The sequence below is a fragment of the Mastigoproctus giganteus genome, chromosome 6 (assembly GCF_048544385.1).
Source record: "Mastigoproctus giganteus isolate SK-2022 chromosome 6, ASM4854438v1, whole genome shotgun sequence".
Lineage (NCBI taxonomy): Eukaryota > Metazoa > Arthropoda > Arachnida > Uropygi > Thelyphonidae > Mastigoproctus > Mastigoproctus giganteus.
The window spans coordinates 20,490,757-20,514,110 of NC_143580.1; the positions used below are offsets into that span (position 1 = coordinate 20,490,757).

The window sequence follows — 23,354 nt, forward strand, 5'->3', positions numbered from 1 at the left end:
ATCGTTGACAATACCCCATGACCTACTATGGCATCCTGCTGCATTGTTCAGAAAACTTCATATCTGACTGCACAATCACTACCAGGCCTTTTTTATTCTCCACCACCTTAAGTGTAGTATCACACTGTTGGTACGTTCCTCTGCGGTTACTTCTACCCATATGCAATACTTTGCATTTGACAAAGTTAAACTTCAGTTGCCACTTCTCAGCCCATCTGCACAAATATTCTAGATTCTGTTACAGTAGGAAACTGCCATTACTGTCATTAACAATCTTACCAACCTTTGTATAATCTGGAAACTTCGACACTAAGCCTCGTATACTTTCATCAATATCATTGATAAATATACAAAACAACAGTGGGCCCAACACCGAACCCTGTGGGACTCTATTAATAATTAGTCCGCTAAGGGCAGCATCCATTGATTACCACGCTCTGTCTTCTCACACTCAATCACCCTTTTATCTATCGTAGCAACTTACCCTTAATACCATACTGCTCCAATTTGTGCAGTAAACTTCCATGCACAACAGTGTCAAACGCTTTCCTGAAACCCAAGTATATGATATCAAAATTATTATTATTTTTTTTTTGCATGTAGTTCCTTTGTAACCACATCATACACTGGTTTGCAAAATTTAAGGACCAGTCAGGTTTTAACCTGTACCTTATCATAAGAGTGGCCTGGATATGGGAAAAGCAAAACAAAGGAACCTCGTGAGGTACAGAAATGATGAAGGAAACAACCGACACAACAACGGAAAAAAAAAAAACTTTACAGAGGGAGTTTATTAAAAAAATGGCTACATTGCATGGGCTGCCATGATACAGATGCATCACTGCCAAAGATGAAACAAAAGTGAGGTGGTCCTCAGTAGGAGATATGGCCACCCCTAATGTCGATGCAGGCTTTGCACTTCCTGTCCATACTTAGAACAATGTTGTTGATAAGTTTTTGCGGTAACATCGTCAATTCTTCTATCAGCGCCATTTTGAGCTGGTGAACATTTTCTGGTGGGTGTGGACGTGCCGCTAGGCATCACCCCAGAGCGTTCCATATGTGTTCGATGGGGATTTAGATCGTCGGAAACGGGCAGGCCAATCCATACGAACAATGTCGTCGCTTCCAAAAGCATATGAACAGCTGGACGGAAATGTGGTGTGGTGTTATCATTCATAAACACGAACTCGGGGTAACTGGCACCTCGGAACAGACGCACACGGTCAAGGATTACCTCACCACAGTAGCGTGCGCCAGTTAAAGTACCGCATTCCAGTAGCTGGAGTTGTGTACGTCCATCCAAGATAACGTTTCCCCAGACGAAAACACCTCGATCTCCATATCGATCCCTTTCAGTGATGTTTGCGGGCTAATACCGTGTGCCAACCTCTGGCCAGATTAGCTGACGTCCAGAATCGCTGCTGAGACTGAATCTACTGTCATCAGTAACGATTACTTTAAGTAAAGATTTTGTGGTTGTAACCTTAAGAAGTGGTATCGGTCCTTAAGTTTTTCACACTAGTATAGTATCCAATCAAATTTGACAGACAAGAATTTCCCTTAACAAACCCATGCCGTGTCTGAATTATTGCTGCAGTCTTGTCTAGATGATCCTGCAATGCACCTTTAGCCAGTGACTCCATTATTTTACCCGCAACAGAAGTGAAATTAACCGGTCTGTAATTACTCGTGTCACCCTTATATTCCCCTTTGTGAATTGGGGAAACATTTGCACATCTCCAGTCCGTGGGATTTCCCCTCAGTCCAAGGATGCTCTCATAATTATGGCTAACGGTTTGCTTAGTTTCTTTGCCGCCTCCTTTAATATAACTACATCTCATGGTAATATGATTTATCCCGCTGTGACTATTGTGACCATTGCATTTCCTAGGCAGTGTAAACTCTGCTGACTACAAACAACACAAAAGGAAACCATCAAGTCCAACTTTTCATTATTTTATAATACTGTACTGAATTGGCTATTTTGTAATTTTTGAGTTTTATTTCCAAATTCTTTTCTATTTTTCTGTCATTAGAGGGCAGTAGTATACATTAACTATCTTGGTAGGAACCATTGCACGTGTGTTTGTGTAGCACTTTTGCGCCTTTTTGTTCTTGCCTCGGTGAAGCGGTAAATCGCGGAGGGGGTTTTCTTCTATTATTTATAATTAAACCTTCATACGTTGCGGTATGGTAAGTGAATTTAAAAAATATTTTATTTACTAACTTGTCTGACCAAATCATATTTGTTGACTTTCTAGATGAATCGCTTCGTTGTTATAACACTTAGCCGCGTGGTAGAAATGTATTTAATTATTATATAATTGGGATAATTGATTACGTTTTTTACTATATGTTACTTCTGGCTGAAGGACTTCTTCATTTAGATAAAGTTAAACACAGTTAAAATATATGAATTGCTTGAGACTCCCTAACTATTCATAGTTAAAATGGGTTAAATTAATAGAGCCTTGAGGTGTTTAACTATTCATAGACAACTATGAATAGTTAAACTATTCATAGACAACTATGAATAGTTAAAATATTTTTGCCCGTATACTGTACTTTTGATTGGTTTCCGAATTTGCACTAATGTAAAAGGACTACGCGACTTCAGCAGAATACGGCAATAAACTACATGTATTTTTTGTCCGGTTTTGTTGTGTGAAAACAATTATGAGGGACCAAAAAAAAAAAAACTTGTAACCCCCCCCCCCCCCAGCCGCCCGAGATTAACTTGGCTACGTTGTGGGGAAAGCCATAAGTCCTTTTAGAAAGTGCACGTATCCTGGCCCTTCCCACAATCATTATTAGCCATATGGTGCAAGGAAGCCTGAGGCTTATGCTGCACCAGCCAAAAAAAAAAAATTTCTAAATTACCCTGAGAGAGAGAGAGAGAGAGAGAGTCAGAAGTAGAAAGGAATCACCAAGAAAGAGAAGAATGGAATGATGATATCCAGCTCAGGACCCTGGGTATGCCAAGTCCATACTCACCAGATGTGAGCCCCTGTAATGAGCATCCACATTTAATCTACTTATATGCCTGTATATAATTGACTTACAATCCTTGTAGGCCAGGAGCTCATTCACATCTGGTGAATAGGCTTGGTGCACCCAGAATCCTGAGTTGGAAATCATCATTCTACTCTTTCTTGCTGATTCCCTTCTACTTTCGACTCTCTCTCTCAGGGTAACTCAGAATTTTTTTTTTTTTTTTGGCTGGTGCAGCAAAAGCCTCAGGCTTCTTTGCACCATGTGGCTAATAATATCTATCTGCTCAAATCCCATCGAGATGAGAGAAATTATTTTTTACATGCTGTAGTCATGTTAGTCAATATACCCCTCCTCTCCAAAAATTATGGTTTTTTGTGTAGCAAAACATTCCAGCTGATCATAGAATACACGCAATTTGCAGGCAAGTTGGCAGGAAAACAGAACTATCACACCAAACTTCCACTGTAGTGTCTGTTTTTGTATATCATTAGTAAACTGATTTCTGGTTTAGATATGATTTTATCTTCATGCTCATATTCATTTCTCTTTTTATTAGATATACAGTAAACCCCCGCTATTCGTGGTATCTGTATTCATGGTTTCGTGTATTTGCCGTTGCTGATTTAATATAAAATGAAACCCAAAAAATTGAATTTTAAAGTGCCGTGAACATTTTCTGCCATAAAAAATATGCCACCCAACACCACATCACTTTTACAACCACTAGACCAAGGTGTGATTGCTGCATTTAAATCCTACTATGTTAGGAGAACTTTTACTGGCTTAATTGGAAAAATAGAAAGGGAGTCAGACTTAACGGTAAGTTAAAGTTGGAAAAATTATAACATTGCAGATTGCCTGATCAACATCAAGACATCAGTTGATGAGATAAGAGCATCTACAATTAATGCATGTTGGCAAAAATTGTGGCCAGAAGTGGTTGTTGCTAAAACAATCCCCAATGTCAATGAACTGGTTTCCAATATTGTAGCAATTGTACAGCGAATAGAAGGCGGGTGGAGGCTTTGAAAACATCAATGCAACAGACATTCAGGAACTTATTTGTGGCTCATGCAGATGAACTTACAATAGAGGAGTTGGATGAATTAGTGACAAGGTCAAATGAGAACCAAAATGATCGAGGAGGAAGATCTTAATGTTCATTAAAGGAAATCTTTAGCCTCTCCATACAACTTTCAGAAAAGTTGATGGAAATGGATCCTAATTTGGAAAGAAGCATGAAGTTTAAACGAGACCTAGAACAGTTACCCTTACCTTACATGGGAATCCAAAAGGAGCCCCAAAAAAAAAAAAAATGAAGAAACAAACTTCGATTAAGAGTTAATTTTCACCCAGCAACCCATATTCTTGATATGCTTTTGAAAGATTTGTTTGAGATTTCTAATAAATGTTACATTTAATATTAAATTGTTTCTTATTTTCATTTCGATACTTTATGCTTGTATTTCACTATGTACATAGTCATGTTATGTAGGTACATATACATAGACAAAATTTTAGACTAGTTTTTCTTATATATTTCATACTTTGGAATGGAACCCTTTTATTACTATAGGCACTAACTCAGTATTTGCGTTTTCGATATTCATGCCATTTCCCAGGAATGTAACCTCCACAAATAGCGGGGATTTTATTGTATTATAATTTAAACACTTTTCCCTCCTTTATTATTATTAGTTAGCTGTCAGTGCTAACTTGTTACCAAACCTGATATGAGATTTTTGTTCAAGTGCAAAATTCAGTTTTCAGGGCAAAAGACCATCTTTTCTTTCAGGTGGGTCCCTTACATGCGCAACAGGATGTTAATTGGGGATTGGGTGTGAATGTGCAGATGTTGGCTCTGCTAAAAGGGTATCAAAAATTAACTAATAATAAACAAAGATAGAATAAAGTAAAATAAAATTAAATATAAAGTAAAGAAATGCCAATGAAAGAAACCACATATCCCACAATTCCTTATAATTAGTTTACTGTCTTACAGTATATCATGTTAATAAATGTTTTCTATACTTTTTTTTTTTTTTTTTTCAGTCTCAAAGACAACCAGTATTGGTACATAATAATAATTTTATATTATTACTCAATATTGTTTATAAAAATGTACTGGAAATATTTTATAATAAAAATTCAGAAGTATTATACGATTTCAGAGAATATAGGCTTAGTGGTTTGCAATAAAAATATTGTTGAAAGGGGTTCACTGGTCAAAAAAGGTTAAGAACTGCTGTGTGAAATATTTCTGTTGATGAGAATTAATTTCATTCCAATACCAATTTTAATGCAGAAGAATTAAAGATTGAATCTTATACAATTATTCACATCCATATTATTAGCTTATAAAAATTCTAGTTTTCAAAATAAAATCCTAAACTGAAACTATGACTAAGATTTTATTTCTTTTAATGAATACATGCAGAAAATTTTAAAAATTTAATTCTACATCATAGATTCAAGATATCCACTTTTGCTTCCCTAGATTTCTTTCCTGATTGTACTTTGCCTTCGCTGGTAGCGATTCATCAATCTGGACTGTTTGACACGAACCCCGTCTTAACTTAATCAGAGAAGCTTTTCCATGAACAAATGTCTGTAAAAAATTGATAATAGTCAACACCCATCTGCCGTGTTAAGGATAAGTGCTCTAATGTTGCTATGAGTGAAATTCCAGTAATACATTAAATACAGAATTTTGATAACGAAATTTTTGCACCTACAAATTAACTATTTTTCAGAACTGATTGCTTCGGCTGACACTTTAGTCAATGCCAACTGAAACCACACAACTTGGTTTTTGCTGGTAAATTATATGGCTGATTACAAGGCAAAAATCTCACAAAATTAATCGTGCTTTTGAAAATAACTGAGTACACTTTGGTTATCTTTACAAATTTTACTTACCATAAAAAGATCCATAGGAAATACTAAAAATCAAGTGAATAATAAATTACTACAAAAATGTGAGAAAGCATGTTTTAACACATGCACAAGAAAAAAATAAATAAATAAAAGAACACAGAGGAAAAAAAGCATGTGACACAACAATCATGATACTGCCAATTAGCAGCCAGTTAAAAATATGTAGAAGGATGTGATGTCGTCCAGTGGCAGGAGGCTCTACCCTGTACCTGATACTAGAATTTTCTGAATTGATATAATTATTGCAGAAATAGATGGCGCATCCGTAGCCAGGTGGAAAGGAGCAGCAGTGCGTAGCACACGCTTCTTGATCAGACTGGGGTTCGAGCCCGTCACCACCAGATGCGGAAAGGTCAAGGGAATGACCACCGCATATTCCCAGAGCAATATGGCCTTAGTTGCTAATGCTCCTAAAAACCAAATAACAAACAAACAGCAGAAATAGATTGAGACTTTGCTCCCCCCCCCCACACTGTATAAAAAAAAACCCACATGTGTATGTATACCTCATTATTTGATGTCCACCTTTAAGCTGAACTAAAAAATTTATTCAGAATTTGATAAAAATCAAATTCTGGTTTTTATAAAGCTACAAATCTAATATTAAAAATAGCAACAGCTTCTTTTTAAATAACTTGCCTCTTAATAAAAAATAAAATTAACAAAAGACGTGAGAAAGAATCATTTAAAGAATTACATAAATAGGTGAGTTACTTGTGCTCCTACAATTTTAATATTAGATTAGTAAGATACAGTAACTAGCAACTAATGGGCTTTAATTAATGTCAGTATTATAAATAAGTAGATGTAGAGAATGATATTGAATCATAAGTTTTTTTTTTTTTTTTTTTTTTTTGCAAATGTCATGAATTTTTTTTTAAACAAATTGTTTTTAAATTCTGATTTGATTTTTGATGATAATTTTACTCTATCATTGGGCAATAGAATAATAAGAACATGTTAATATTTTAAAGCATTCATATACAAAGTTTAGTTATTGATTGGTCATATACGGTATTGCCATTAGTGCAAAAAAATTATGGAGGTACTGCCATTAGCACGAACTCAAGGTCATCACCAGATGCAGTCTGCTTTAGGAGTGAAGGAATGATAATGATATGTTGATTTTTAGATTAATTTTAAATAAAGATATTAATTTTTTTTAATCAAAACTCTGAACACGAGAGGTATTAGAACCTATAGTACTTAGTACCATGCTTGGGTTAGAGGTTGAGAAGACAAGAGAAGATATTTGTTGACATTAGACTTGAACTTCTGTAGACTGTAATTTTCAGGATGCATATATGAAGGAAGGCTGTTCCAGAAAACGGCAGTTGAATGAATAAACAAGGAAGATGAAAAGTTGGTTCTGTGAGTTTGAAGTTGGACAGTAAATGGATGTTGGCTGGTGGTGGCACGTGTTCGGACTGTTTTGAAAGAAAGAGCGGGAATTATAGAAGCCAATTCAGAAGAACAGTGCCCATTGAAGTATCTGTAGAAAAGGCATGCAGCAGAAACAGCACATCTGAGACAGCGAGTGGAGAGACTATTAGAGATGACTCATTAATTAACCTAACTGCTCTCTTCTGAACGGAATCAAGAAGCCAGAGAGAGGTTTTGGGGGCACCACCCCAGATGTGGGAACAATATTCCATGGTAGGGCGGATTTGCGATTTGTACAGAGTGAACAGCTGTTTGAAGAAAAGTAACGCTGAGAGCGAAAGAGAAAACCAAGTTTTTTAGATGCAGAGAAAGCAATATTTGTAATGTGCTTCTGCCAAGAGAGATTAGAAGTCAGGGTAATCTCCAAAAGAGATATATCAACTTGCCTAGAAATTGGAGTGTCACCAAAGATAAGCATAGCAGAAGAATCCTTTTTGCGAGATATAAGACAAGACTGTGTTTTAGAAGGGTTGAAATCAACTAAGTTGTCTTTACCCCACTGGAGATCAGCATTTAAGGAATTGGTAGCAAATATTTGAGAAGTCGAAGCTGATTGAGCAGGGCAAGGTTTCTCAAAATTGAAAGTGGAATGCAATGTGCTATCGTCGGCAACACTGTGGATAGGATTTCCAGTCAATGGAAGAAGGTCATTAATATACAAGAGGAAAAGAGTGGGGGAAAGAATTGAACCTTGGAGGAAACCAGCATTAGTGGAGAAGTTAAGAAGACAGAGCAATCTATTATCGCCCTCAGTTAGCGATCAGAGAGAAAACTGGATAACCAATTACAAAAAGCAGTTCGCAAACCATAAGATACAAGCTTGTTTAGAAGACCTTTATGCCAAATACGATTGAAAGCCTTTGAGATATCAAGACCAACTGCTTGTGTTTCACCGAACTTTTCATTGAATTTGCCCATAAAAGGGTAACATAAGCCAGAATATCACCAGTGGATCGACACTGACGGAATCCATACTGGTGATCGTTGATCAGACGGAAGGTTTCTAGGTAGTTTAAGAGTTGGCGGTTAATTGCTTTCTCCGTTACTTTAGAAAGAGTAGAAGTAATTGCAATGGGACGATAATTGGATGGGAGGGATTTGTCACCCTTTTTAGGAACTGGCTGGATATGAGCAAATTTCCAAGCAGAAGGAAAAACACCTTTGGAATAAGAAAGTGAAAAAAGGCGGCAAAGAATAGGAGTAAGTTCAGGAGCACAGGTTTTCAGAACAAGTGGAGAAATACCATCAGGACCTAGAACTTTCTTAGCATCAAGATTCATCAAAATCCTTCTGACATCCTTTTGACGGAAGACCGCAGGAGGCATTGAATGGAGCGTGTTGGAAATGGTGGGAAGCGTTTTAACAAGATCATTAATACATGAGTTGGGGAAAAAAATGGGATGCTAGCAAGTCAGCTTTATCCTTGGCCGAAGTGACAACAGAACCATCTGGTTTTGACAGAGGCGGGAGCAGAAGTTGGAAAAGGTTGCGACCAATAGCTTTGGCAAGAGACCATAATGCTCAGCTACCATTAGGACAAGAAGCAAGTTTTCTACTCTTAGCCTGTTCAAAATCTAGTTTTGACTGATTAATAATTGCTTTACAATTGTTGCGAGCTTTGGTGTAGACAGAAAATGAAACTGAAGAATTTGAAACAAGCCAATTACGATATGCAGTATTCTTCTCCTGAAAAGGCCTTAGCACATTTATTGGAATACCAAGGTTTAGATAAAGGACAAGATTTTAAAGTGGAGTGCGGGATAAAGGATTCCATTCCTACAAGAATAATTTCACTGACACGATCTGCGCAAATGTTGACATCAGAAGTTTTGAAACAGTAGTCCGACCAAGGAAAAGAAGAAAAGAAATCTCGTAGGTCATGCAATTTTGCATTCTTGTAATGCCAAATAACACGAGGTTGGGAATAACTATTAGATAAAGGCTCCATTGGAGAAGAGACGATCACCAAGTTGTGATCCAAGGTGCCTAAAGTACCACTCACTTCGACCGTGTACTTAGAAGGGTTGTTTGTGAGAAAAAGATCAAGCGTGTTGGCTGTATGGTTAGGATTGTCCAGTATTCTTGTAGGAAAATGAATAATCTTCAAGGTCTTTAGTAATTGCAAAAGCCTCAGCATCTTAACCAGCCGGGTCGGTGTGACTAGAAAATGGAAGCAAGCTGGAGTTATGAACATTAAAATCACCAGGGAAAATTACCTCACTGTTAGGAAAGTTGGACTGGAGAAAGTCAAGTTGCAAAGAGAGGAAGTCAAAGTGATCCAAGTGATTAGTGGAGTTGGGAGAACGGTAGAGACAACAGATGAATTTGACAATGCGGTAGAGAGATTTTAAGCCAGAGAAGATTCCAAATTACCATGTCTCTGGCAGGGAATATCAGAATGGACATATGCACAAGTACCACCTTTGAGGCAAAAGGAATCTTTCAGTGAATAATTTGGGCAACTGAGATGAGCAGTAGTTGAATCAACCGATAACTGAGATTTTGTCAGAAAAAGTACATGGGGTTTAGCATGCTGCAAGTGGAAATGGCCATCTTTGAGATTAGAACTAAGACCATCTATATTTGTGAAATGAACTAGAAAGTGTTTGGGAGGTCTAGATCTTTTTTTCAGATAAGCTTACTCTATTAGTTTGACAATTCATGGTGTATTCAATAGTAAGAAAAGGTGGGGGGAACATGCTGTATGAAGTAATGAAATTTTTGGACATGGCAAATACATGGTAAGAATATACCCAGATCCTTGACATAATGTGGCCTCAACAATGCCCCCCCCCCACCTGCACACACACACACTACTCGGACTCCCTCCAATCACTATCTGGCAGAGTAGAGGTAGCAAGATTATACACCAACTGATCTGGAAGCCTCCTAGAGTTACCAATAGGTTTGGTCTGGTGTACTAACTAGCAGCCAGCCTGGGAACAGTTTTAGAGCTGAACCCTCAAAATGTAAGGAAGATTGGATCTTGCCATGATAATCATAACCTCAAAAGTCATCAGTCATACTGTGTGATGGAAGAGATAGGGATGGGTTGACCAGAACTTAGCTCTGGAGACTGAACATGGGTTCCACCACTTCAAGCCTCCAATAAGCAAAGTGGTGGTATTGCACCGGTTCATGAGTTATCTACCACTTAGTATTGCCTGGTAACACAGAGGGGCAGCATTCCTCCATGTGGGCCCACACCTCGACCCCGGCTTACGTTGGTTCACACCTGGGTGGCCACCCACAGTGTGCTTGTGCATGGGGGCTATACCCAGGATTACTAACAGTCCCACCTTTGTGAAGGTGCAAGCAGAGGATTTGGCTGTCACTGACCTTCCAGATTTCGCCGAAATTGGGTCCACTTGACTTGTGTGTGTGTCCTGAATATCAGTTCCATCAGCATTTTAGACTCCCAGGTAGCAAATACAGCTAGTCTGGCATACCTGAGAGAATGTCTGTGACAACCTCAAGGACCAAATATTATATATTATTTGTTATATATATATTATTTGTTATATATATCAATTCTATATATATTATTTGTTATATAAATATATAACAAATAATATATAGAATCAGTACTATTTTAATTTTGGTCCATAATAGAAATTTCATATTTGTATTCAACCTTTTTTTCCTACTTCACTAATCCCTCTACTTCTTAAATAGACTATAATGATGGCCTTCTGTTTATCTTGCAAGCATATGAGCTTGCTTTCTTGCATCACATGCCACGATTACTATTATGCTCATGGCAGTAGGATGTGGGTGCTAAAGCCAGTTTGCTTGCTGAATGCTTTTTATTTTTTTATTCTGCTTTTCTTTTTTGTCTGTTTTACAAAATTTTTAATGTGTATAGTTTAATATGTATATAAATTTTTTTTTAAAAAACTTTGGTCAGTATTTATTCTTTGTTTTTTTTATATACCATTGAACCCTTTATATGCAGACTGAAGAAGTGAATCCCAAAGCCTATCCTTTGGCAGATGCTGCTCTCACTACAAAAATACTCAATCTTGTTCAGCAAGCATCGAATTACAAACAGCTCAAGAAAGGAGCTAATGAAGGTATTATTCTGAAATTTCATAACTAAAGTTTCCTTAATTGTTGTGATTTTATCTAATGTACTTTGCTTTATTTCACCAGTCCATCACTTACACACGTTACTGTGTGTAAGTGATGGTGTGCCTACAAAATCTGTGATTACACTTCAGTATTTATACTGGTCATATTTTGAACTCTGCACTGCATCAAAACCGAGCATGTTTGAATACTTCATTACCTATACATGCTGTTGTAGTAAAGGAAATCCTCACACAGTGTTTTGCTAAAATTTTTGATTGTAATAATTGTATCAGTTAAATTTTGTAAAAAAAAAAATTATCTAAGAAAAATTTTTGCAAACCAAAAAAAAAAAAATGTTTTTCTGATACAGACCTAATGAATATTTAAATCATTGATATAACTTTGTATTTATTAATAATACCCAATTGTAAAATAAAAAGAAAAAATCCATCAATCAGCTACACATTATTAACATATTTTTTGATATTTTTATCAACATAAAGGGTTTTGAGGGAAACTAAACCAACTGCCCAGTTGGTTTTAATTTCAGTGAATTGTGCTATGCCTGTGTGGTTACCTGTCTAGTTAGCCTTCATTTTGGTTAAATTATTTTAAAAACATTTGAATGCAAGTTTGCATTCAATGTCGTGAAAAATTAGAGTTCAGAACTTTTCGCTGTTGATAAAAGATATTGGAAGAGATTGATATGTTGTGTTAACTTGTGGATTTAGATTTTTAATTTGGTAAAAATTAAAGTACATAATAATGAACCAGATATCTCTTAAACTGAATTTCATTAAGACACGTAGAATTATTGCATTGTGTGACAAATTATACTTATTTTTATTGATATTTTTTTTTATTATAATGTATTCCCTATCCACAAAGGGGTTTCAAAAGGTGACATGAGTAATTGCAGACCTGTTTAACTTCTGTTCAGGAGAAAATTATGGAGTCACTGGTTCAGACAGCATGGGTTTGTTAAGGGGTAGTGTTGTCTGACCAGTTTGATTGGGTATTATGATGTGGTCACAAAGGAACTGCATGCAAAAAATAATTTTGATATCATATACTTTGATTTTAGGAGAGCTTTTGATACTCTTGCACATGGAAGACTACTGTACAAATTGAAGCAGTATGGCATTGGAGGCAAATTGCTGCTATGGATAAAGGGATGGTTGAGTTGGAGAAGACAGAGTGGTAATCAATAGACTAATGCTATTAGTGGAGCCCCCAGGGATTGGTGTTGGGCTCATTGTTGTTTTGTATATTTATCAATGATATTGATGAAGGTATATCAGGCTTAATGTCCAAGTTTACAGATGATACAAAAGTTGGCAGGGTTGTTAATGACAGCACACTACTGCAACAGGATCTAGAAAGAAAGGTGGGCTGAGAGGTGGCAATGGATGTTTAACATTGACAACTGCAAAGTACTGCATATGAGTAGCAGTAACTTCAGAGTAACCTACCAACTGTGTGGTTTTACACTCGGGGTATTGGAGAATGTAAAGGACCTGGGGGTAATGTGCAGTCAGATATGAAGTTTTCTGAGCTGTGCAGACAGGCTGCCAGAGCAGCTCATAGGGTCTTGTCACTGATATACAGCAATTTTACTAGCAGGGATAAGGAGGTGATTATCCCTGTGTATAAGATATTGGTCAGGCCACACCTGTACAAAGTATTCAAGGTGTACCAAAGTATACCAAAAACGACTTTGAAGTTCTGCAAATTGCAGAATCTGGGGACTTACGCACCTGCGAGGTGATCTGGTAGAGATGTATAATGCCTTGAAAGGTTTGCGCAAGCTCGATGCTGATGAGATTCTTCCTCTTGCTCAGATTGCACATCTGAGGGGGTATAAATTCAAGTTGATTGCTGGAACAAACTTCCATCTATTGTTGTGGAAGTTGATATCTTAAATAAATTCAAGGAAGAACTGGACAAACTTTTGGAACAAACAGATGAGTAAAATTAGAAGAGTTGGGTTTTTTTTTTTTTTTTTTGCTGGTGGTGCGTAAGCTTGCTTTCTTGCATCATATACCTCTGCTAATGCTAAATATCCCATAAGAAAAAAATATCTGTATTTAAGTCCTGTAGATTCATTTTTCAGTTAACAGGTATGAGAACATCTTTCTACAATGCAGATTGTTTTCTGTGATGTTGCGTATCACATAAATTAGCTTGAACATTGTAAAATTGCATATAACCCCTGGTCTTTTCACCATGACAGGACGTTGCAACACTATCAGGCCTAACTGGTTACAATTGTATATAGTGCAATAAAGATATTCTCTGTCTCTCTCTGTGCTGTGAAAGCAATCTTCACAGACTCTAATTCGAGGATGGGCCACCTCCGCCTGCACTAGTTTTCAAAATATATATATAATAAATGGCCTTCTGAAGAAAATAATTTTTGGAATGATCTCAACACAAATTTTATAAAAACTTTAATCAAGAAGGATTTCCACAGGTGATAGATAATGCAGAGAAAATTCTGTCATTATTTGGAAGCACATACAAATGTGAACAATTATTTTCAAAAATTACATTTATAAAATCCCGAATTCCTGACGTAAATTTAGAAAATACTCTGCACTGCTACAACAAATATTGATCCAGATAAAAATAAACAGTATCAAATCTCTCCTTAAATATAAAAATAAAATATTTCACTTTTTTTTTTACTGGAATTGCATTTGTATTTTGTTACTATAATTGTAATTTTGTCTTGAATTTGTATTTTGTTTTTCTAATTAATAAATAAATTATATGTACTAGTATGTATAAATATTATAATAAATAACATAAAACTGTTTGACAATTTTTTATTACACACCATTTTAATAATCATGGACGGCCAAAACAAATTTGGCCTATGTGCACCTCACAGACATTTTATTTGGCCTGCCATTTAAAAAGTTGCCCATCCCTGTTGTCAGCAAACAAGAGCCTTTCTCAAAATCTTCTAGCCTAAAAGGTCAGAGATTACTGTGCTTAATAATTTGGTCTACCCAGCATAAGAAATGACATCAAATATGATTGTGTATGTGTTAATGATATTATTTAATTTGAAATAACATTTATTGGTTAACATTGACAACAAATTGGTATAGCTGATGATGCAGTGGAATTTGCCTAGCAGTCATTAACCTCATTTGAAAAATGACATTGGGCTTCTTGAAAGGATCTAAAGACAGGTAACATGCATGGTGAAATCAGAAAAAGATTTCACTTGGCAGCTGGGCACTTTGGAGGTGACCTGATTGAGGTTTATAAGGCTCTGAGAGGGGTTAGTAAAATGAACGAAGGCAGAATTTTCAGTTTTCCAGAACTTGGGCATAAATTAAAATTATAGGAGAAGAGGTTTAGACTAGATTGTAGGAAGTTTTCTTTTAGCCAGCAAGTCGTTGATTGCTAGAACAGGTTGCCTTGGCAGGTAGTTGAGCTGACAATTTGAATAAATTCAGAGGTCAACTTAATATGAATGTGGCAATCACATAGTTAGTACCTATATAAGGAGATAAGCAAATAAAGTATTTTCTTATCTACTCGTGTGTTCCCCCCCCCAGCCAGCACACCAAAAGCTGTGGCTTCCTTGCACTACATGGCTACTACTATTATGAATATGATGGTGAATTATATATAAAATCCTCAATGTTATCAGTAATGTTCCCCCTTCCCCATTATATCACAAGATATATCGAAAATGTTTTGACTTACTCTGATAGTACCAGAGTGCACTAATTTCATTCTTGCTGTTATTTATTTATTTTTTTTTAATAGCCACTAAAACCTTGAACAGAGGTATATCTGAAGTCATCATCATGGCTGCTGATAGTGAACCACTGGAAATTCTTTTGCATTTGCCACTTCTTTGTGAAGACAAGGTAAATAAAATTTGTTAATATTAGTATTTTGACAGAACAAATTATCCAACTTTGGTAATCCTGTACTAAATTATCATATATATATATATATATATATATATATATATATATTATTGATACATGATCAGGTATTATACCTGATCATGTATCAATAATTATTTCTAGGATTTTAACATTCTTTCACTTTTCATAAATCTGCTACACTTCTTTTTCTACTTTCCTCACCCTGCTAGTTGCTGGCACTTTATATAACTATCACATCCATTTATGCATATTTAATTCAATATATTAATATAACTTTTTTATATATATATTTACTCTTGCATCCTTTAATGCTGCTTAGCACTTTTAGATGCATCTGTCATACCTATTTATTAATTTTGCATTCACTTTCACTGAAACTATTTCATCAACTGTATACCTTTTTCATATGTAACTCTTTGAACATTACCTTTATAGAGTTACATTGAATTCCCATATATATATGTATATATACTTAATTTAATATTAATACAAATTATATATATATATATATATCCAATATTTTAAATTAAATTAAATAAAACATAAGCCAGTAGTATGGCAAAAACTGTAGAGCAAAAATTAACATAAAAATAACCCAAATAAACAATCGAACGAAAAAAAGAATAGATATAAATAGTAGCCCAGAAACCCTTGTATAATTTCGATCTTTAAATCCAATTAACAAAAACTATACAAAATTTAGAATAATGCCAATTATTTATTAATTTAGCGGTACCCCCCAGAGAGGTACCAGTTCCGAAGGACGTGAAATATCACCAAAAAAGGGGGTTAAAGGAACTACCAAACGATAACAAAATCAAAATAAATTAAATTAAAATAAAATAGACTGACCATCATGCCCCATCTCGACAGAGGACCATGAGGCCAATAATGGTCATGGAATCGCTGTCGAGATGGGGCATGATGGTCAGTCTATTTTATTTTAATTTATTTTGATTTTTTTATCGTTTGGTAGTTCCTTTAACCCCCTTTTTTGGTGATATTTCATGTCTTTCGGAACTGGTACCTCTCTGGGGGGTACCGCTAAATTAATAAATAATTGGCATTATTCTAAATTTTGTATAGTTTTTGTTAATTGGATTTAAAGATCGAAATTATACAAGGGTTTCTGGGCTACTATTTATATCTATTCTTTTTTTCGTTCGATTGTTTATTTGGGTTATTTTTATGTTAATTTTCGCTCTACAGTTTTTGCCATACTACTGGCTTATATTTTATTTTATTTAATTTAATTTAAAATATTGGATGTATTTCAGCTTCATATGGAGGAATTGCATGTCACTACCTCTAATGAATGCTTAAGGATTTATTTATTTATACATTTCATTATATTTAACTTTATTTAATATAATTCAATGATAGTATATATATATATATATATATATATATATGATAATTTGACATGTATAGTTTTATTAATATATTTGATAAAATCCTCCATTTTCATGTGTGGCAAAACCTAAATATATGTGAACTCATTTAAACATAAACTGTGTCACTTGGTTTTTTTGTAACAAAAATTAAGAAAAACAAAGGTTTTTAGTGTTATCAAGATCAGATAACCCACAATTATTATAAATATAGAATGCCGAAATAACATCAGTCATCAGAAACTTCATTACATATTTGGTATATGTGTGTAAACACACACAGTGCACAAAGTATGTGAACATCTCCATGAATACTATGTACAGTACCATTTAAGAAGTTCTCTGCACAAGTATCACTATGTAGATATGCTAGTATTAATCTCAGTAAATTTACTAACCACAACTGTACCATCCAAAATCCACCAAGGCTGGTGTTATTCAAAGGAACCTTCACAGGTGATACCTTTAAAAAAAATAAGAAAAAATCATTGAACTCATGCATATCATCTGTGGAAATTATCACGGAACAGAGCCAAAAGGCCACAGGAACATCTGTCAGTATATTAGGATTTTGAATTAAAGGTGCTTTTTGCAATTTCCAGTGTGCGTCCAAATACTTTTGGTCATAATATCAAATCTTGGTAATATGCAAAGAAGTCATGAGGCGTTTATATAATTTCTGCATAAAAATGGTTATCAGCAAGGTCCATTTCTAAACCAATACAGAGATATTCTCCTATTTAAGTTTTAAAAATAGCTATGGAGTTTATAATGGTAAAAAAAAACCCCATGTACCTACAATGAATAAACATTTTATTGGTTATGTATCTGTTTATTTTTTTACCATTATAAATTCCATAGCCGTTTTCGAAATTCAAATAGTCATATCTCTATAACTGCTTCAAATTGGACACTTGTGGATATATTTTTTACTCAGAATGACCATAGAAATCACTTTATTTATTTTTTATTATGAAAACCCTAAACATGAACGTTATCAAAACCTATAGTACTTAGTACCATGCATGGGATTGGGGGAGGGGTGCCAGAAACTTTGCTCTGGAGAGTAAACATGGGTTTCACCACTTCAAGCCTCCAATAAGCAAAGTGGTGGTATTGCACTAGCTGATGAGAGTCATCTACCACCTAGCAGATCCTGACATGGTGCACATTTGTACACTCATGCTGTATATACATACACATACGAGTCACTGCAGAAGTAAATACACCTTTTTTTTTTTTTTAACAAAGCTATATTCATTCTAAACATAAAACAATCTGTTTGGAATTATCTAAACAAATTATAAATAATCTATATCATGTGCATCCTTCCTGCCTCTTATCATGGTAATGATGTCTTCCCACAGATGTATAGCAGTCGTTAAATATGGTTGCCTCGATCAATGTCTGTCAGAAGCAAAGGGGGAAAATCAGATTATTTTAACAGCGCCAGAGCATGTTGCTATGTCCATGTTTGCTAGCTAGTTTACATTTGTACAGACATTCCTGGCGTTGGAAAGCAAGTGTGTAGAATAGTGAAACGGTTGGCCTGTGCAAAGGTCTACTGTGACAGTTCCTTGACAATTGATGAAGACACACACAAGCAGCAAAAAATTCTTTCCCATTGGATTTTTTTTTTTTTGTTAAGATAATGGCATTTATGGTACAAAATTTATGACCAGTGACAACTTCCTTGTGAAGCAGTGGCTGGAGGAGTACAATTTTACTGTGAAGGCATGCAGACTTTATCCAGATGGAAGGTGGGTGACCATGATGGTGATTTTCTAGATAATGTGCCTTACTGTGTACAAATAGCAATACTAAATAAATGCTCTTTATTTGGGCAAGTGGAGAAAAGATAAACTTGTTTGATTACAATCCTTCTAAAACTCACTCCTGTCTTATATCTCTCAAAAAGGATTCTTCTGCTCCTGTGCGTATTTTGATGACATGCAGATTTCTAGGCAAGATCGCATATCTATTAGGGATTAGCCTGATTTCTAATCCCATTTGGCATAAGCACATCACAAGTATTGCTTCCTCTGCATATAAAAAAAAAAAAAAACTAGGTTTTTCTCTCTCGTCCTTGGCATTACTTGTCTTCTAAACAGCTGCTCGCTCTGTATGTACAGATCACAAATTTTCCCTACCATAGAATATTAGGTGCCTCCATAGCCAGGTGGGAGGGAGCAGTAGTGCGTAGCACACTTCTTGATTAGACCAGGGTTCGAGCCCGTCACCACCAAATACGGAGGATGCGGAAAGGTCAGGGAATTACCACCGCATGTCCCGGAGCAATATGGCCTTAGTTGCTAATGCTCCTAAAAACCAAATAACAACAACCATAGAATATTGTTCTCACATCTTGGGCAGTGCCCCTAAAACTTCCCTCACACTTCAAGTTTCCATTCAAAGGAAGGCAGTTAGGTAATTAATTACCCATTTCTAACGAAGTCTGCATTCACTGTCTCATAGACTGTTTCTGCTGCATGCCTTTTCTATAGATACTTCATGAGCACTGTTATTCTGAGTTGGCTTCTATAATTCCCACTCTCTTCAAAACTAGTCCAAACATTTGCTGCAACCAGTTAGTATCCTTTTGCTGCCCAACTTCAGTTACAGAACTGATTTTTTTTTTCCTTCCTTGTTTATTCCTTCAACTTCCATTTTGTGGAACAACCTTCCCTCATATGTATTTCCTGAAAATTATAATCTAAAACAATTCTTCTTTTCAACTTCTCAACCTTCAATCCGTGCATGGCATTAATACTACATGGTCCAATACCTCTCATGCCTGGGGTCTTCATAAAAAAAAATTAAAAAGGATGAATATAACTTTTGAAAAAAATGTGAGACTACTTTTGGAGCGATCGTCGTATACAATAATCTTAAGAGTCGAAGTTCCACTTAATCTCAGCTTACCCCTAGCAAAAACAAGGAAGTTATACGTATGTAATAACTTCATCAGTCGTGCATAGGTATGAAAAGAAAAATATGTAAGTTAGAATTTCTTCTTTTTTTTTTTTTTTTTTTTGAAGACCTGCAATAAATATTGCAAAAAAATTTGAAATATGTTTATATAACTTACTATACAGTTAAAGTATGTATTGTTGTGTTTGTTTTTCACTCATTTGATAATTATACAGTTTTATTATGATCTGTTTAATTAGTTTAAAGGTTTTTATTAATTTTAAACAAAATTAAGATATTTTATTTTATTCTATATAATCCGTGTTGGCCACCCTGGTCTTATATTGGATTATTAAGATCTAAAATTGCATCAGTAAAACAAATTTTACTGATGCAAGTGAATTAAGCATAAAATAAGAAAACATACAGTAAAATTAAAAGCACATAGATTTAAAGGAATCTTATTTTCAACGCTAATGTCCTTTTTTTTTTTTTTTTTCCTTTTCTAGAATGTTCCTTATGTGTTTGTAAAGTCAAAACACGGTAGGTTTTGAATCTTTATTTTATAATATATATTTTATAAATTCAGTTTAAAAATTATTTAAATATTTTTTTGAATATTGCATTTACTATGTGTTTTTTTTTTTTTTTCTTCTTCTTCTCTCTCTCTCTCTCTCTCTCTCTGAATTATCACATGTAATACTCCAAATGTGGTGGTATATGTGTGCTATAAGTGTTCTAACCAATAGTTAACAAATTTGATGAAGTACTGTTACTGGTGGCAGAAAAAAAATATAAAAATATGCAGAATTCAAGGTTACAAAAGAATCATTGAGAAATTGCATTGAGAATCTGCAGATAAAGGAACCACTAGGTGGCAGTGATCACAGTGTGCTCAAGTGGAATTTACTCAGAGGTAACTACCAACAAGGTTTAAAGGGGAGGGTTTTTGCTTTTTTAAAGACAACTACGGAGGTCTGAGAGAGTATTTAAATTCTATACGGTGGGACCAACTGATGATGTTACCAACAGCAAATTCAAAATGGGAAGCATTCAAAGAATTAATCTTGGAAGCTACTAGGTTTTACATACCAACTAAGAAATATTGTTCAAGGTTTAGGCCTAAATGGATGTCAGATGAATTAATGAGACATGTAGCAGAGAAGAAAAATGCATGGGATACATATAAATTAATGAGTGGCATGGAAGCCTGTGATAGATATAAGCTGGTCTGTAACCAAGTCACAAAGGAGGTTAGGTAGATAAAGGCAGATTATGAGAAATCTTTGGCAAAGGATGCAAAGAGTTCTTTACCTATGTAAACTTTAGAAGGAAAGGGATGAATCAGATTTGTTCAACTGTTTGATGATCCTGCTTAGGTGGCTAACAAACTAAATGAGTATTTTGCATCTACATTCACACATGAGGAGTTATTCAGGGAGGGGAATTAAACTGGCAGTGAGCTAGATGATTTTGTAATAACTGAGAGGAAAGTGGAGGAGAAATTGTTGAAGATAAACATAAGAAAGGCACCCGGGGTGGATGGGATCTATCCAGTTATATTAAAGGAAGTAAGCAAACCCTTAGCCATAATTATGAGGGCTTCCTTGGACTCAGGGGAGGTACCCATGGACTGGAGATGTGCAAATGTGACCCCAATTCACAAAGGAGGATCAAAAGGTGACAAGTAATTACAGACCTGTTATTTTAACTTCTGTTCCAGGGAAATTAATGGAGTCACTGGTTAAAGAAGCACTGCACTGCAGGATCATCTAGACAAGACTTCGGTTATAGCTCTGACACAGCATGGTTTTGTTAAGGGGAAGTCTTGTCTGACCAATTTGATTGGATACTATGATGTGGTCACAAAGGAACTGGATGCAGGGAATAACTTTGATATCATATATTTGGATCTTAGAAAGGCTTTTGATACTGTTGCTCATGGAAGACTGCTGCACAAATTGGAGCAATGTGGCATTGGAGGCAAATTGCTGTTATGGATAAAGGGATGGCAGACTTCCATCTTTTGTTGTGGAAGTTGATAGCCTAAATTTAAGGCTGAGCTGGACAGGTATTTGGAACAAACGGAGGGGTGAAATAGGAGCGGTCCCCCCCCCCCCTATGGCTGATGCTGCATAAGCTTGCTTTCTTGCATCATATGCCTCTAAGTTCAATTTAATACATTTTCAGAGAAAATTAATTGATAGAGCTGAAAAAATTTGTGGTGCACAACATGAGATGGGATGTTGACAGTATGGCTTGTGATACTCTTGCTTTCAGATTAGATAGCTAGGGCAGTTTCAAAGTGCATCTGGATCATTTGCTTTGTGGATTGTGATAATGTGGAGTTCTCATTTTGCATAAAAAAATTATCTGCACTCTCGGGAGAGCTGGAATGACTGGGTAATGCAAAACAACACAACAATCAGCATTTAAAGAATGTATTAGTGGTCTATTAGATCTCTTTTAAAAATTCTGAATCATCAATGCTGAATTCTGCTGAAAATTGATATTACATAGACTTTTGGGAACTTCATGAATTACTTGAGGATTGCCTCATGCCAAAAGTTCTGGTCATTAATACTTCCATTCAAATTGAAATGTGCACCAACTATAGACTGTCGGCTTTTTTCCATGCAAGAAACAGCAAAGGTTATTTCAATCTCATACAAATGATACTGTAAATTTTAATGTGCCAGAAAAGGATGTTGTGGTAATATTATCTTTGGAGGGGGGGGGGGCATTAAATGAATTGAGATTTTCCCGATTTGTTTTCACTTTGTTGCTGCAACTATGCAGTAGCACATTATTATTTTTCTGTATGGTTTTTAGCATTAATGAGGTGGGTATTTTCTCTGACTCTGGGGGGAACCACTTCAAGACTCCCTATATCCCATCACTGTAGTTTCCTGTTCATCATGCCCACCAGATTTGGCACCATTTCTTCTCCCCCCCCCCCAACTTAAAGCTCTTTGAAAGGTCACAGATTTGCATTGATTCTGAAATTATTCAGAAATGTGACAGAGGAACTACTAGAAATTCCAAAGGGAAACCTATCAGAAGTGCTGGAATTGGTTCATGTTGTAAAGGAGACTACTTCAAAAAGCTCAATCCAAATAGCCAGTAAGTGTCATCATTTCCCAAGTGTTAGTTCAGTCTCTAACCTTTTCAATCAATCTTGTATGCACCTACAATTGCCCTTTGTGACTTCACACACTGCTTGCTGGGTTAAAGATATGATCAGTTTAAATAAAGATCTATTTTTTTCTTCAACAACCATTTTTTTTTTAAGTATTAAAACATTTATTTAGCCAATTTCTTATAGCAACCTAATATATGACAAATGTTAGGTTGCTATAAGAAATAAAAGTTTACTCCTTGTGTCATTTATTTTATGTGAGCTAACCATTCAAATAGAACTAGGTTAAATTTAAAAATAAAAGCAATGTTTGATTCCATATTTTCCTTTTCTTGGTAGCCCTAGGTAGAGCATGTGGAGTGTCAAGGCCAGTGATTGCTTGTTCTGTCACTGTTAATGAAGGTTCTCAACTGAAACAGCAGATTCAAGCACTACAACAAGAGATAGAGAAGTTGCTGGTGTGATTTTCATCTACCCATGGCATTTATTTTTTACTTACATCATGTCATTCAGTGTAATGTGTATATACCGAGAATAAATTGCTTTAAGTAA

At 35.4% G+C, this 23,354-nt stretch overlaps 1 protein-coding gene across 1 annotated transcript; it reads left to right on the forward strand.

Moving 5' to 3' along the window:
- The first annotated feature begins 2,076 nt into the window (after positions 1-2,076).
- On the forward strand, positions 2,077-23,354 carry hoip (NHP2-like protein 1 hoip). Its single transcript, XM_090375006.1, has 5 exons — positions 2,077-2,196; positions 11,333-11,450; positions 15,235-15,338; positions 20,173-20,206; positions 23,142-23,354. Exons 1-5 carry the CDS (start codon positions 2,194-2,196, stop codon positions 23,264-23,266), a joined length of 384 nt encoding a protein of 127 aa, XP_090231132.1. The 5' UTR covers positions 2,077-2,193; the 3' UTR covers positions 23,267-23,354.

Coding starts and splice junctions, on each gene's coding strand:
- hoip (XM_090375006.1), top strand. Junction 11,451..15,234: donor CAAGAAAGGAGCTAATGAAG/GTATTATTCTGA, acceptor TTTTTTTAATAG/CCACTAAAACCTTGAACAGA. Junction 15,339..20,172: donor CACTTCTTTGTGAAGACAAG/GTAAATAAAATT, acceptor TTCCTTTTCTAG/AATGTTCCTTATGTGTTTGT.